Source organism: Coregonus clupeaformis, chromosome 13, assembly GCF_020615455.1.
Source record: "Coregonus clupeaformis isolate EN_2021a chromosome 13, ASM2061545v1, whole genome shotgun sequence".
Classification (NCBI taxonomy): domain Eukaryota; kingdom Metazoa; phylum Chordata; class Actinopteri; order Salmoniformes; family Salmonidae; genus Coregonus; species Coregonus clupeaformis.
In genome coordinates this window covers 57,596,570-57,613,319 of record NC_059204.1, presented here as the reverse complement: position 1 = coordinate 57,613,319, position 16,750 = coordinate 57,596,570, and the positions used below count along the sequence as shown (strand labels likewise).

The following is a 16,750-nucleotide window of genomic DNA, read 5'->3' as shown; positions in this document are numbered from 1 at the left end:
GAACCGGACCAAGGCGCAGCGTGATATGCATACATCTTTTAATGAGTACTTATACACTACAACAAAACAACAAAACGATACGTGAAGTCCTAAGGTTAACAAAACACAAACCTCTCCGGAACAAGATCCCACAAAACTATAGTGCCAACAGGCTGCCTAAGTATGGTCCCCAATCAGAGACAACGAGCTACAGCTGTCTCTGATTGGGAACCACCCTGGCCAACATAGAAATACAACGAACTAGAACAGAAACACCTGGCTCAACATTAAAGAGTCCCCAGAGCCAGGGCGTGACAGTACCCCCCCCCAAAGGCGCGGACTGCGACCGCGCCAACTAAACCCAACAGGGGAGGGGCCGGGTGGGCATTCCGCCTCGGAGGCGGATCCGGCTCCGGGCGTGACCACCACTCTCTCGCTACCCCCCCGTAGCGCCCCTGGTCTAGTCTGGCCCCGCTGGCCGGAGCTGGACTGGACACCGGTGGAGCGGATTGCTCAGGCTCTGGTGTGGAGCAGCTGACCGGTACCTGACCAGGCACCGGTGGAACAGGCACGGGCTGTGCCGGACTGATGACGCGCACCACTGGCTTGGTGCGGGGAGCAGGAACAGGCCGGACCGGGCTGGCGACGCGCACCACTGGCTTGGTGCGGGGAGCAGGAACGGGCCGGACCGGGCTGACGACGCGCACCACTGGCTTGGTGCGGGGAGCAGGAACGGGCCGGACCGGGCTGACGACGTGCACCACTGGATTGGTGCGGGGAGCAGGAACAGGCCGGACCGGGCTGGCGACGCGCACCACAGGCTTGGTGCGGGGAGCAGGAACAGGCCGGGCCGGGCTGGCGACGCGCACCACAGGCTTGGTGCGGGGAGCAGGAACAGGCCGGACCGGGCTGGCGACGCGCACCACAGGCTTGGTGCGAGGGGCAGGAACAGGCCGGACCGGGCTGGCGACGCGCACCACATGCTTGGTGTGAGGGGCAGGAACAGGCCGGACTGGGCTGGCGACGCGCACCACAGGCTTGGTGCGAGGGTTAGGAACAGGCCGGACCGGGCTGGCGACGCGCACCACAGGCTTGGTGCGGGGAGCAGGAACAGGCCGGACCGGGCTGGCGACGCGCACCACAGGCTTGGTGCGAGGGGCAGGAACAGGCCGGACCGGGCTGGCGACGCGCACCACATGCTTGGTGTGAGGGGCAGGAACAGGCCGGACTGGGCTGGCGACGCGCACCACTGCCTTGGTGCGGGCAGCAGGAACGGGCCGGACCGGGCTGGCGACGCGCACCACAGGCTTGGTGCGAGGGACAGGAACAGGCCGGACTGTACTGGGGACACACACCACTGGCCTTGTGCGGGGATTAGGAACGGGCCGGACCGGACTGGTAACACACCCCAGTACCTCTCGCCGTGCCTCTACACTCTCCTTCCCCCTCCTGACCAATGGCCCCCGTAACCTGGTGGCCTCCTCTCCTAGTCCACAAACTCGCCCTGTAGCTGCCTCCAGCAGCCCCGTCGTCCATGCCGTGTGCCCCCCCAAAAAAATGTATTGGGGTTGCCTCTCGCCTGTCCGACGACGACCCGGTTGGCGCCGCTTCTCCTCTCCTCTTGGGCATCCTCCCTCATCGCCCTCCGGTAGCGGACGGCCTCCTCCTCGGTGATCTTCCCCCAACCGAGGAGGACATCCACTAGAGTAACCTCCTGTTCCTTACCCGGCGTTTGTTCCTGAACACGCTGCTTGGTCCTGTTTTGGTGGGATCTTCTGTCACGATCGTCGTAAGAGACGGACCAAGGCGCAGCGTGAAATGCGTACATATTTTAATGAGTACTTATTAACACTAATACAAAACAACAAAATGATACGTGAAGTCCTAAGGTTAACAAAACACAAACCTCTCAGTGACAGAAGATCCCACCAAAACAGGACCAAGCAGCGTTTCTAGGAGCAAACGCCGGAGGTAACGTTGGTAGATGTCCTCCTCGGTTGGGGGAGGATAACGGAGGAGGAGGCCGTCCGTTACCGGAGGGCGATGAAGGGGGAGACCCAGGCAGGAGAGGAGAAGCGGCGCCAACCGGGCCGTCGTCGGACAGGCGAGAGGCAACCCCAATAATTTTTTGGGGGGGGGCACACGGCATGGACGACGGGGCTGCTGAAGGCAGCTACAGGGCGAGATTGTGGACTAGGAGAGAAGGCCACCAGGTTACGGGGGCCATTGGTCATTAGAGGGAAGGAGAGTGTAGAGGCACGGCGAGAGGTACTGGGGTGTGTTACCAGTCCGGTCCGGCCCGTTCCTGATCCCCGCACAAGGCCAGTGGTGTGTGTTCCCAGTACGGTCCGGCCTGTTCCTGTCCCTCGCACCAAGCCTGTGATGCGCGTCGCCAGCCCGGCCTGTTCCTGCCCCTCGCACCAAGCCTGTGGTGCGCGTCGCCAGCCCGGCCCGGCCTGTTCCTGTCCCTCGCACCAAGCCTGGGGTGCGCGTCGCCAGCCCGGCCCGGCCCGTTCCTGCTCCCCGCACCAAGCCTATGGTGCGTGTTCCCAGTCCAGCCCGGTCCGTTCCTGCTCCCCGCACCAAGCCAGTGGTGCGCGTCGCCAGCCCGGCCCGGCCTGTTCCTGCCCCTCGCACCAAGCCTGTGGTGCAAGTCGCCAGCCCGGCCCGGCCCGGCCTGTTCCTGCCCCTCGCACCAAGCCTGTGGTGCGCGTCGCCAGCCCGGCCCGGCCCGGCCTGTTCCTGTCCCTCGCACCAAGACTGTGGTGCGCGTCGTCAGCCCGGTCCGGCCTGTTCCTGCTCCCCGCACCAAGCCAGTGGTGCGCGTCGTCAGCCCGGTCCGGCCCGTTCCTGCTCCCCGCACCAAGCCAGTGGTGCGCGTCGTCAGCCCGGTCCGGCCCGTTCCTGCTCCCCGCACCAAGCCAGTGGTGCGCGTTGCCAGCCCGGTCCGGCCGGTTCCTGCTCCCCGCACCAAGCCAGTGGTGCGCGTCGTCAGTCCGGCACAGCCCGTGCCTGTTCCACCGGTGCCTGGTCAGGTACCGGTCAGCTGCTCCACACCGGAGCCTAAGCAATTCGCTCCACCGATGTCCAGTCCAGCTCCAGCCAGCGGGGCCAGACCAGACCAGGGGCGCTACGGGGGGGTAGTTAGAGAGTGGTGGTCACGCCCGGAGCCGGACCCGCCTCCGAGGCGGAATGCCCATCCGGCCCCTCCCCTGTTGGGTTTAGTTGGCGCGGTCGCTGTCCGCGCCTTTGGGGGAGGGTACTGTCACGCCCTAGCTCTGGGGACTCTTATATGTTGAGCCAGGGTGTTAGTTTCTATGTGTAGTGTCTATGTTTTGTTTTCTATGTGTTCTTTTCTAGATCGTGTGTTTCTGTGTTGGCCGGGGTGGTTCCCAATCGGAGGCAGCTGTGTCTTGTTGTCTCTGATTGGGAACCATACTTAGGCAGCCTGTTGTGCACTTGTCATTTGTGGGATCTTGTTCCGGAGAGGTTTGTGTTTTGTTAACCTTAGGACTTCACGTATCGTTTTGTTGTTTTGTATTAGTGTTAATAAGTACTCATTAAAAGATGTACGCATATCACGCTGCGCCTTGGTCCGTCTCTTACGACGATCGTGACAGCCGCTCAGCAAGGAAGAAGCCACTGCTCCAAAACCGCCATAAAAAAGCCAGACTACGGTTTGCAACTGCACATGGGGACATGGAGAAATGTCCTCTGGTCTGATGAGACAAAAATAGAACTGTTTGGCCATAATGACCATTGTTATGTTTGGAGGAAAAGGGGGGTTACTTGCAAGCCGAAGAACACCATCCCAACCGTGAAGAACGGGGGTGGCAGCATCATGCTGTGGGGGTGCTTTGCTGCAGGAGGGACTGGTGCACTTCACAAAATAGATGGCATCATGAGGAAGGAAAATGATGTGGATATATTGAAGCAACATCTCAAGACATCAGTCAGGAAGTTAAAGCTTGGTCGCAAATGGGTCTTCCAAATGGACAATGACCCCAAGCATTCTTCCAAAGTTGTGGCAAAATGGCTTAAGGACAACAAAGTCAAGGAATTGGAGTGGCCATCACAAAGCCCTGACCTCAATCCTATAGAACATTTGTGGGCAGAACTGAAAAAGCGTGTGTGAGCAAGGAGGCCTACAAACCTGATTCAGTTACACCAGCTCTTTCAGGAGGAATGGGCCAGCTTGTGGGAAGCTTGTGGAAGGCTACCCGAAACGTTTGACCCAAGTTAAACAATAATTTAATGTCAATGCTACCAAATACTAATTGAGTGTATGTAAACTTCTGACCCACTGGGAATGTGATGAAAGAAATAAAAGCTGAAATAAGTCATTCTCTCTACTATTATTCTGACATTAAAATAAAGTGGAGATCCTAACTGACCTAAGACAGGGAATTTTTACTAGGATTAAATGTCAGGAATTGTGAAAAACTGAGTTTAAATGTATTTGGCTAAGGTGTATGTAAACTTCTGACTTCAACTGTATGTCAAATGTCCAGCTGCAAACATCAGTCATGTGATGCAGAAAGCCAGGGATTTGGGCTATAGCCTCTGGTGGGTTAGGTGGATGGGGGAGGAGGCCTCTACCTCCACACACACACACACACACACACACACACACACACACACACACACACACACACACACACACACACACACACACACACACACACACACACACACACACACACACACACACAGACACCACACACACACACCACACACACACACACACACACACACACACACCACACACACCACACACATACACACCACACACACACACACACACACACCACACACACACACACACACACACATACACACCACACACACACACACACACACACACACACTACACACACACCACACACACACACACACACTCGCAGAGAAAACACATAGATAGGTTATGTGATTGGAATTTGTATGCCAGACGCAGAGTTAAGTCGGTTTAATCTCCTTTCATATTTAACATTTCACGTATACACACCACACAAACACACACACACACACCAGGAGTGTTCCTCCTGGGTGCTCAGATTAGGGACACACAACCCCAGCAGAGAGAGAAAGGGAGGGTCCCCACATTTAGGGTCAAGGAGGGGAAGATTAGAAGAGAGAGAAATGACCATGTGATAGATGGACAGATGTGTGGAGGCACAAAATCATCGCCCCATCCTCCAAAATATGTAATACACACACACACACACACATTCTCTCTTACTCACATTCTGTATCAGCGTTCAGGTTCAACTCAGCATACAGAGTTCAACTCATTCATCTAACCATGATAAATAGCATACGTATGAATGAAGCAAAATTATCTGTAGCCAAAATGTAACTCTTAATGGATCTTCAGAGATCAGAGGAATCACCCCACAAGGAAAATCTCGCTCTAGACTCTTTATTTTTTGTCCAGCCCCTCCAACACTACCGTCCAAACAATCTGCAGCAGGCTCTCTAGTACCCCTAGGGTAAACACGTATATCCCTTTCATACACAGACCAAAATCCCACTAATTTACCATGCCTGCTATTTTATATATCTGAAAGGGGTAAGGGGTAAAAAAACATGGTAAATTAAAACCCACCTAAAGACCTAGTCATGACTCCTGCATTTTCATAGAACCTGTAACCAAAATACACGGTACTGTGTGAATGGTTCTCTGCTGTTTTGCAGGTAAATTCATCAACACTTCCATTGTTTAACACCTCCCTAATTTGAAATTCCAACAGCCCCCATGGCTTAACAACACCCCCACCCCTCCCAATTTGCCAGTTAACCACTGATATGTATAAAAGGGGTATACCTGCAAGAAAGTGGTAAATAAGAGGCTGTTTGAAAGGGGGTCATTGACTTACATTTTCTACAGGTAATATACCACATGTTTTGCCTGAAATAGATATTAGATTATGGGCTCATTATATGTCAATTTGTGTACGCTAGTATGTACCTTATGTTGTTGACATACAGGTTATTTACGTGTGTAGATTCAGATGGTGGTGATAACAACACATCAAACCATGAAGCGTTTTCTCACGGGATCAGCACCATGGACAGAGGCTATACATTAACACTACAGTAAGATCAGCACCATGGACAGAGGCTATACATTAACACTACAGTAAGATCAGCACCATAGATAGTCTATACATCTCCTCTGGATAACGATGTTATGTTAACTGAGGGCAGCATGCTACAGATGGTAAATATGAACTCTAGCCGTCCATCTGATGGTGGGCTACTGAATCCAGGTCAGACATGCTCCCCCACCCCATGCACCATGCCCCCCCCTGCAGATTACTGATAATGGCCCCAGAGCATAAAGCCCATATTAAAGATTGCAATATCTATAATCTCCCAATGGGGGGACAGGACTAAAGTGGAGGGGTGGAGGGGTGGAGGGGGGCTAAAGGCTGGGGGTCACCCTGAGAGCTTAAGGGGGCTGGGAAGCAGGACCACATCTCTTTAGATTAGGGGCCTGGGGGGTGAGGAGGCTGGGGGGGGGCAGGGGGTACTGTATTGGGCAGGGTAGAGTGGTGAGTGGATGTGAGACAGGGGGGATCAGCGAGCCCACTCAAAGGCTGTCAGAAACAGACACACACACCACACACATGACAAACACACATACACACATGCTCTGAGCAGCACTTAGGATAAACTCACACTGGGAGGAGAAAGAGGGGTTGCCATGGTGGCACTGACATGTGACTAAAAAAAGACATACACAACATACTCGTGTGAATGTAGTGTGAATACAGTTTATGTGTATTTTGAGTGGGTGAACTGGGGGTGAGTGACTTACATGTTCCATCCAAGTCAATGGGAGGAGAAACCAAAGAGGCAACCAGTGGCTAAAATGGTCAACTCTATTTTGTGGAATCAGTGACTGCTTTTAAGACAAACTAGTCTGGATGGAACCAATCATACATTCAAAACATTCTAGTATCCCATTTGAATGTGCATTGACTGTCAGCCATTACTGTACTATGTCATGCTAACACATCAACCAATGCCCTTTCAGTCAAATTCAGTCCAAAGCATCAAACCAACTGATCTGAGTTCAGCATTGACCTGTCGAGCTGGGAGTTCAGTCCAAAGCCGCTAAGAAAACACGATGAGAAAAAACAATCGAAAAGATAGACAGCAAAACATCCACGTCCCCTTATTTATTGTGGGGTGTTTTCATTGCAGTGCATTGGAGCCTGCTAATGGTGTTGGTAGAGCTGAGCCCTGGTTGGCTGGTTAGCTGGCTGCAGGAGTGAATATGCGCAGAACACACTGAGCCACTATTTTATGCAGCCTGCTAGAGAACGAGACATGAATATGTATGTTGAGAGGCAGAAGCCATCGCCTATGCAATACTTCATTATGCATAATGCAGCTGGCCTCCGCCTCGCCGGTGTGCATGAGCACGCACAAACAGACACACTCACTCCACACACCCAAATACACATACACATACACACACAATCGTATTGTGTGTTAAACATGATCCACACACTGATGAGCTGGTAAACAAATGCCAACATCCCCACCACCCTCATCCACTTAATACACAAACTCTCACACCCTGCACTCCCTGAACCCAACCAAATGCATAACGCTTTCTTCTCTTCTCCATCTTCCCCCCTTTTCTCTATCTCTCCCTCATTCTCTCTTTAACCCTCTGCTCATATGCATACACATCAAGGCTCCCTCTCTCTCTCAACCCCCATCCTCCTCTCTTTCTCTCTGTCACACATCATGGAGCGCCTCTTCCAGTGGAGACAGATGTAGGATCATTTTCAGCCAGACTGAAACTCCACTTCCTCCTTTCCTTCCCTCCATCTCCCTGTGCTCTTCTCATTCCCCTCCATTCCCTCCATCTATCCATCTATCCACCTCTCACCTTCCGAACGCTAGCTAGCTCAGATCTTGGTGTGTCTCATAGAGACTTTTGAAGTTGTGTGCCAACGTGTTTGCATTTAGAACAGAGCGAATCAAATATTTTTCTTTGTGTGTGTGTGTGTGTGTGTGTGTGTGTGTGTGTGCGTGTGTGTGTGTGTGTGTGTGAGAGAGAGGAGCAGGGGGAGGGTAAGTACATAAAAATTAAAAAGGAGAGACAGGGAGATGGAGGTAGGTGTAAGCAGGGCCGGCTCCAGGCATAAGCTAGCTATTATGCTAACCTTATTTAGCTAGCTAATGTTGTATGTTGTTGCTACACAGTACTCAGAAGATTAGCAAGCTGGCTAGGCTATGGCTGGATCTGGAGCTGGATTTGTCATAAGCATTTAGGGAAAACTTCGCCACAGATGGATAGGGGAAACCAGTATCTTTGACTTTGCCATCTATTGTTCTCTCAAAAGTTTTGGCATGTTCCATAAATTGTGGCTGTGAAGCCGCCATAGAAATAGAAAGAATAAGATGAAGCTCCGGTAAATGGATAGCCTAACTAGAGACGTGTTTTTTTCTACATTGTAATAGACACGGTGCACCTTTGGTAGGCTGTGCTACAGCAATGCCAAGTCAGCCCGTGCTCATGCCATGGTTCTGACAGCTAGGGGAAGTGAAATGATAGGCTACAATGACTTTGCTCATGATGCACGCCGCAAAGGATATGTAACAACACCATGAGCACATTGGACACGAAACCACAATACAAATGTAACAACAGCACCAAATAGATAAACGTTAGTGGAATGTTCTTTCGTGGGTGCCTTTTCATTATAGGATAGACACTTGTGATTTCTAGCTGCACCATTCAAAGTAGTGGAGCGTGGCCAAAACCATTCATCTTGGGGCGACAGGGGGAGAAGGGTTCCAAAATGCAATCATATCACACACAATTGTACCTTTATTTAACTAGGCAAGTCAGTTAAGAACAAATTCTTATTTACAATGACGGCCTACCCCGGCCAAATTGTGCGCCCTCTATGGGACTCCCAATCACGGCCAGATTGCGATACAGCCTGGAATCAAACCAGGGTCTGTAGTAACACCTCTAGCACTGAGATGCAGTGCCTTAGACCATTGCGCCACTCGGGAGCCCGTTTATAAAATGGTCATATATATTTTTTAATACAGACTAGCTAAACAAAACTGAAACTTCACTAATTAATCCAATGGGTTATGATAATTTGCTGATAAAAAACTGGAGGCGCAAAAACATAACTTTGCACCCCCTATTTTTATTTGCTCCATGGCTCAGGTGGCCAAGTGTAGGCTAGGGAGAAAAGCTGTTAGGCTCAGCCAAAGATTATCTAGTATATTGCTGAGCTCAGTCGTGACTCACGAAGAGGAAGAACTTTGCAGGTGTTTCTGATGAATAAACAATACCATGCTAGTGGGTGGTAACATTAAAATAAAACCCAGCCCTGAAAAGAAACATAGACTGAAAGTCATATCATAGGGGAAACACACAGCATTGCCACGGAAATTATCCAAAGTTACCACTTCGGATTTCCCACTTCAACCCCAAATATATCATACTTTGACTAAAACTATGACTTATTGACTTAAATCGTTGTGCAACATCATGGATAAGCAATGGGCATCGTCTATCAGCTGAAAAGAAAAAAAATCCACTCTTGTGGGTGTTTAAAACTAAAAAATCTTTCCACCCTATGGCAAAATGGGTAGAATTGCAGGAAATAAGCTGTAAAACTGCAAAAATGTTCTCTCTGCCCATGGCAAAAAAAGGCCAGGCACCACACCTTAATATGGATTTGTGTTTCTCATAATCCTATCACAATCAACATTTACCAGTTGAATGTAGACTTAAATTAAACACTTTTTGGTATATATATATCTATTTTTAATATTTTATTAAAATATGCTAATGAGGCGATAACTGTCCTGGGTGTAAATGTACGAATAATCCTTAGGGGTCTGGGATAAGGTGGTTGGTGTGGGGTGGGGAGTAGTGAGTGCTGTGCTGGGGGGTTGTTGGGGGTTACATCTCATCAAGGCAGGGGTTTTGCCCCCCCTGCTTTCTGTACACCCTATACCCCCCTCCCCCCCGCCAGGACCATGCTGCGTCAGTGAAAAAGTGCGCTTCTTCAGCTGTCCCCTGGGACCCGTTCCCCCTCACATCAAAGCAGCCAGTTTCTCTCTTAATGTGAATATCAAATCTGTGGATCACAAGTCCCAGCACAGTCTGCATAAAACCGCCCCTCCCCCAGCCTTTAATTCTGCCTAGTGATGAGAGAGGGAGGGAGGAGTGTGTGTGAGTGAGAGAGTAACCGAGAGCGAGTGAGAGAACATACCTTCGACAAAAACAACGACCTGCTAGCCGAGTTCTAGCATTAGAATTCCCTCAAATACAGTAAGAACCAAGGTGATAAAAGACGCGACAGGGGGCCTCTCAACTTAGACACCTCACCTGTCCTCGGTCAGAACGCATGTTGTTGACTGTCCTCGGTCAGAACGCATGTTGTTGACATTTCATATCCCTGTTTTTCCAACATATCTATTCGTTATCCATTTTAATAATCTAATGCATTTTTGCCGACATAATTTATCCAATTCTGGTACGTTGTAGCCTAAGGATGGGTTGAGAGAAGAGCGAGAGGATGCGGAGAGACAGACGAATAGGAAAGCAAATGGGAAATGCTAAGGGGGATCCTTGGGACGTCCAACTTTGATGTCACCCCATTGAAGTTTAAGTTAAGGTAAGGGTTAGGGTTAGGAACAATGTGCCATGATCCTATCGCTGAAAGTTCCATGGCTCCGCTCCTTGCGCTCTGAGATCCCCTGCGCTCCCCTGCCAGCCTGACAACTGCAACGCGCCGCTTTTACACCAGCAGCAGTAAAGTTCAGCCTACATCTGACAACATTATTACATAGGTAGACCTAACCTTTCGAGTTCCTTACTAGAGGCAAGGGCAACTCCGGCCAAGGCCATATAAATCGTGTTGTACCCCCATGAAGTCTATTGAAAAAGTTTGCGGGATGATTTTTTACGGGAGGGAAGTTTGAAGGATTCATTGGGCTCAAAACGAAAACAATAATAAAATAAATATTCTAACAGTAGGCCTTTTTACCTTTTAACGTGTTGATTAAGATTATTTGACTCCTTATTGAACCGAGGGCATCCAGCACAGACTCAAGGAGTCAGAATTAATCTAAATTACTCTAACAAATAATCGACATATAACAATGTTTGTTTGTGTTTATACGAATACAATCTGACCCTTCACATTTGAATTAAGTGGGAGTAGGCCTATGCTAAGTTTACGATAAAGGCTGTGCATTTTATTATTTCAGTATTATTACATTTAAAAAAAATAATGATAAAAAAAAAAAAAGAGCAGGGACTATGGGCAATTATCTTGGCACGCTTCTGTCCTGTGACCTGCCTTGCTGCTCTGTCATTGGGTGATGCGGCAGATCCCAGCGCTAATTGCGCAGCTGTGGGGAGAAGGCAGCTGGGGATTTAGGCTAAAATAGAGAGAGACCAATTTTGCATATTTCTATTTTATATGAGGGAGGAGGACAGGAGAGGGAGGGAGGGGTAGAGGGTGACAGTTGGAGCTTATGACCACATATATTTTGATTTATTCAACTCAATTTCGAAATGCAATTGAGGGGACAATTTAATTATTTTTATTATATTTTTAATTTCATAATTAATATTTTTTCAATAGACCTATACATCTTAAAAATGACACTGAAATTACAAAATGCTCTACAACAAATACAGCATTTCTGAAATGATTACATAATTAATTGGTCATCATTCTAGGCAATCATTAATACAAATCTGTGTATCAGTGTTAGATTATCATAAATTATATTTGGAAAAATAAACGTACAAAAAAACTTTTAAAAAAATCCATTCAAATAAATTCCATATTGACAAAATTGTTAATGCCCATCTTCCGTAATGAAATATAGCGCTAATGGTCGTAAAAATATGCTATTTCATTTAGCGTCATTGGTTGTAGGTCTAAAAAATATTGAGTGATTTGCAACACTTAAAGATCTAGCAAATTCATATTAATTAATTTTACTGCCATTTGGACTAAAATAGGTTTGAGTGTCTCTTCTTAAATTTGTTTTTCTTTGATTTACGTAATTGAACAATTTGTGGCTGTGAATAATTAGCTTGACAATTGATTTGGGTGTATTTGCGTTGTAAATGGACCAAGTAGGTATGGAATAGAATATTCAACTAAAATGGGATGTTTACTTTCTTTTAAATACTAAATATTAAAGTGAACCATTTAACAATAAAAATTGCACCCAATATATTGTTACAATGAAATTATAACCACATTGAAATCGCAACTTCGTAGCAAACAGGCCCAACGCAAGGCAGAGAGGGAGGGGTGTCCCCCTTTCCACACACACACACACACACACACACTCACACTCACACACAAACACACAAACACGCACGCGCGCGCACACACACAGCAGCCAGGGTTCAGGTGGGCTATTAGAGGGAAACAAGCCTGGGCTTGTCCACATCCACCCACGCATCTGGGGTCTTCTTTGGTCAAATAAATTAGATCGAATTAAATAGATTTAAAAGACTATTGGATGCTGGTCTGAGATCATTTGTGCCTATACCTTATTTCATTTTTAATTTTAATTGCTATGCATTCAGAGGGACATCCAAATGCTTGAATGTAAATAGACCCATTTATGAAAATACGAAATTTCAACGTTCATGTGCACAGGACTTATTTCTAAAAAATTATAGCCTAGGCCTATATGTCATTAAATAATTATTAACACGAAACAGCCTAAATACAAGTAGACTCCAATGTAAGTATGTATCTAGGCTACATGAGTTTGCCCTTCCAGTATTGACAAACGTCCGACAGGCCTACATATCGAGTCATAAGAAAAAACGTATCTGACCATCCTCCAGACCAATTTATGAAATCATAACTCATAAACATACATACATAACTTAAAACAGGCAGGCTAAACAGAAGACATAGATGCTGTTTAGTTTCTGTGTTATTTTCAAATCAGATTTGTTCAGGATTATTATAATACACTGTAATAGCAAGAGAGATCAGCTTGGTAATAGGGTCGGGGATTTTCAACCATATTGAACAAGCCTTTGAAATTTGAGAATTTTCCCCTTCAAAACAGAAAGCACTTTATAAGAGAAATCATATAGGCCTAACCAAAATTAAACTCATAATGTCCACAAAATAAAAGAGGACATTTTGAAAAGGTAATTGTATTTTCATTATGTGGTAATTCATTTGGGTGCATCATTTATGTGGAAGAAGCTCTTCATTTGTTACTTTTTTTTTCAACATGGCAACTAGCCTACTCATCGCCAGACAGGGACTCTTGCCAAAAATCTCATCATGATCACCTCCCAAAAATCCCCACAGCACCCCTCCAGAACATTATGCCTCTGTCCACAGCCAAGCGCTCAAAACACATTCACAGACAGACCCACAAAACGACACCAATAAGTAAAATAACCACAGAAATTATATATAAAAAAAGATTAACACTGAAATAAATGATAAGCATAGATTTTAACAAATACTTCGCACTGCATGTGCCAGTGCCCATTCAAGTTTTGACCGCCCAAAAAGTCGACAATTCAGGCATTTCAAGCCCTTTCTTCATTTCTCTCTCTCTCCCACCTCGTTCGTTCTTCCTATCCAGCCATTTTACATATTCATAACTCTCGTTGGTATAATGCGAAAACAAACCGTGCTATCAGCACCATCTGCGGCATCATGAACCGGTGCACACCGCCACACAGCCATCAACAAAAAAATGTAGGCTACTTCACAACTAAAACACCTCTACCTGTACGGTTACAATGATATGGATTTTGTAGACAAAGTAATTTACACCATTTTCAAACACAATCTCTCCTAATTTCATGGCTTCCAATGATAGGCTACATAAATTCCGTTGTTTTTTCCTGCTACATCTCCATGTTTCTTTACAATTATTGGTAAATATTACAGTACTAATTTTGATCATGATACAATAAGTGAGACACTCACTGGATTTAATTAAAAAAGGTAATACATAAAAACAGTGTTTCTTACCTTCCTGGAGAGAGTACAGCAGGAGTAAAGTTACAAGCCACATGCCATAAATAGCAGGTATATTTTTCAGGAATGTTTGGCAATCCTGGCGAGTATGCGGCGCAGTCTTTGGCCAGGCGAGTCTCCGTGCTGGACTGGCGACTATGCTCCCCGGCGGTCTCTCCAGTCCTGCTGCCCAGATTACCATCGCGGGGAAATGAGAAGCGCCTGTGAGACCCGCCCACGTGCCCTCCCCTCTATGTGACTATCATAAACGCGAAGACTCCCTCGGTATTCTCATGAGACACCGCGGAACGATGGTTACGCGTCAAATGGATCCACCCAGCCGGCCGAAGGTTGAGTTGAGTTGAGGAGTGGACATTCTGTCATTTATCAATGGAAAGGAGGGAGTGTGCACCGGTTTGACGCCGACAGGTGGATGTCTACTGTCTCAGACTCTGACACGCAGGTGAGCGCGCCCACCTGTGTGCCACACGGACTGAACTGCCCTTTTCTCTGGCTATGGATGGATCTACTCCAGATACCATTGGAGACTTTGAAACCAAATCACTATAATCAACAATATTACTTGTCTGTTTATTTATGGATTCACTCGCTGAGGGATTGTTGTATATATGACTAATGAGTCGCATTAGTGACTTAAAATGAAAGCACTTCTTTCTCCTCTTTCCTCTCCCCGACAACGGAATACGCGCGCAAATTCATGCATGTGTAAACGCTCTCTCTCGCGCGCGCGCTCGCGAGCACGCACGCACACAAACAGAGGGAGAGAGCAAGAGAGAGATGGAGAGACTTGAAAGATCCCTCTTGAGATCAGGATTTGCTGTCCTCTGTTTGGGTGAGCCAACTGAAAGTTTACACACAGACCAATAGCCTACATTTTTCTTTATTTTGTTTTTTGTTTTTCACCTTATCACCCCAACCCCATATATGGACTTGTTTGTATACAGTACATCCACATTATTGATTACACTGAACTCTTGTTATTGTAGGACCAATATGCTCATATGACAGATGACCAATGAATGATACTCTAGTCTAAAAGGCTCAGTGGCCAATGACCCCCACTCAGGATTGGACTGGAAACCTCATGTAATGTTCTCTGTTGAAATGAATACAGGTGCAGAGGAGGTGCAGTAGAGTCTTCAATAAGGTGCATGCCTACAGCTGGAGCTGTGTGTGTGTGTGTGTGGGTGTATGCGTGTGTGAAAATAAGAGTGTGTGTGTGACCTGAGATGTTCTAAAAGTGTTACAAAATGTGAGTGTGTGACTGACTGTGCCTTACAGAGTATTTTTCTCAGAGAGAGAGAGAGTGAGAGAGAGAGAGAGAGAGAGAGAGAGAGAGAGAGAGAGTGTGTGTTCTTGTCAGCTCCTGGATCCTCCATGATTACTTATTTACTCAGGAATAATTAGCCGAGCACAGAGCAGTCTCACTGATGAATATGCTTTGTCAGCCTGTCCCATAAGCCTGTCTGCACTGTGAGCGGCCATCGTTGCTGTGGCCTGCTTTTTCCACACCTGCATCTGTCTCCATATAATCCCCACCTCAGTTTAAACCTGACAATAACACCAGACCCGAAGCTGCACTCCACTAACGTCTGTCAGAGAGATTAATCATTCAACTTGATCCCACCTCATCAAACCAGCTTCTCCTAGCTACACTAGTAGTCCCGTGTAGCTCAGTTTGTAGAGTATGGCGCTTGCAACGCCAGGGTTGTGGGTTCGATTCCCACGGGGGGCCAGTATAAAAAAATTAATAAAATACAAATAATGTATGCACTCACTAACTGTAAGTTGCTCTGGATAAGAGTGTCTGCTAAATGACTAAAATGTAAAGAAATGTACACTTCCCCTATATCTACACAAATTCCCTCTGCTCCAAAACCTGCCACACTCTCACATACAGTAGGCCTAATCTCATTCCCAGGTTAATTCCACATGGGCGGAAGTGTCTGGTGAACAAGGTTTAGCAAGGCCTACACTATACAGCAACATCATAAATGAATCAGTATGGACATAGCCTCTGCCGAGTTCCCAACAACAGGATGTTTCGGTTTTCAGGGGAAATGGAAAGAGAGCATGTGAAGCGACTTCCAGTCTTGAATGTTAACATATACAGTACCAGTCAAAAGTTTGGACACACCTACTCATTCAAGGGTTTTTCTTCTTTATTTTCTACATTGTAAAATAATAGTGAAGACATCAAAACTATGAAATAACACATATGGAATCATGTAGTAACCAAAAAAGTGTTAAACAAATCAAAATATATGTTATATTTGAGATTCTTCAAAGTAGCCACCCTTTGCCTTGATGACAGCTTTGCACACTCTTGGCATTCTCGCAACCAGCTTCATGAGCTGGTCACCTGGAATGCATTTCAATTAACAGGTGTGCCTTGTTATAATTTAATTTGTGGAATTTCTTTCCTTCTTAATGCGTTTGAGCCAATCAGTTGTGTTGTGACAAGGTAGGGGGGGCATACAGAAGATAGCCCTATTTGGTAAAAGACCAAAGCCATATTATGGCAAGAACAGCTGAAATAAGCAAAGAGAAATGACTTTAAGACATCGTCAGTCAATCCGGAAAATTTCAAGAACTTTGAAAGTTTCTTCAAGTCCAGTCGCAAAAACCATTAAGCGCTATGATGAAACTGCCTCTCATGAGGACTGCCACAGCAAAGGAAGACCCAGAGTTACCTCTGCTGCAGAGGATAAGCTCATTAGAGTTAACTGCAC

The 16,750-nt window shown here is 46.9% G+C and overlaps 1 protein-coding gene across 6 annotated transcripts in view; it reads right to left on the bottom strand.

The window, feature by feature from the left end:
* The window catches only part of LOC121579981 (Down syndrome cell adhesion molecule-like protein 1 homolog), a 91,088-nt gene extending 76,921 nt beyond the window's left edge, over nucleotides 1–14,167 (bottom strand). For all 6 annotated transcript variants that reach the window (XM_041895022.2, XM_041895023.2, XM_041895025.2 and 3 more), the window contains exon 1: nucleotides 14,013–14,167. In XM_041895022.2, coding sequence (XP_041750956.2) covers nucleotides 14,013–14,055 — 43 coding nt within the window. In that variant the 5' untranslated portion in view covers nucleotides 14,056–14,167. The remainder of the gene's footprint in view (nucleotides 1–14,012) is intronic.
* Nucleotides 14,168–16,750: the final 2,583 nt, after the last annotated feature.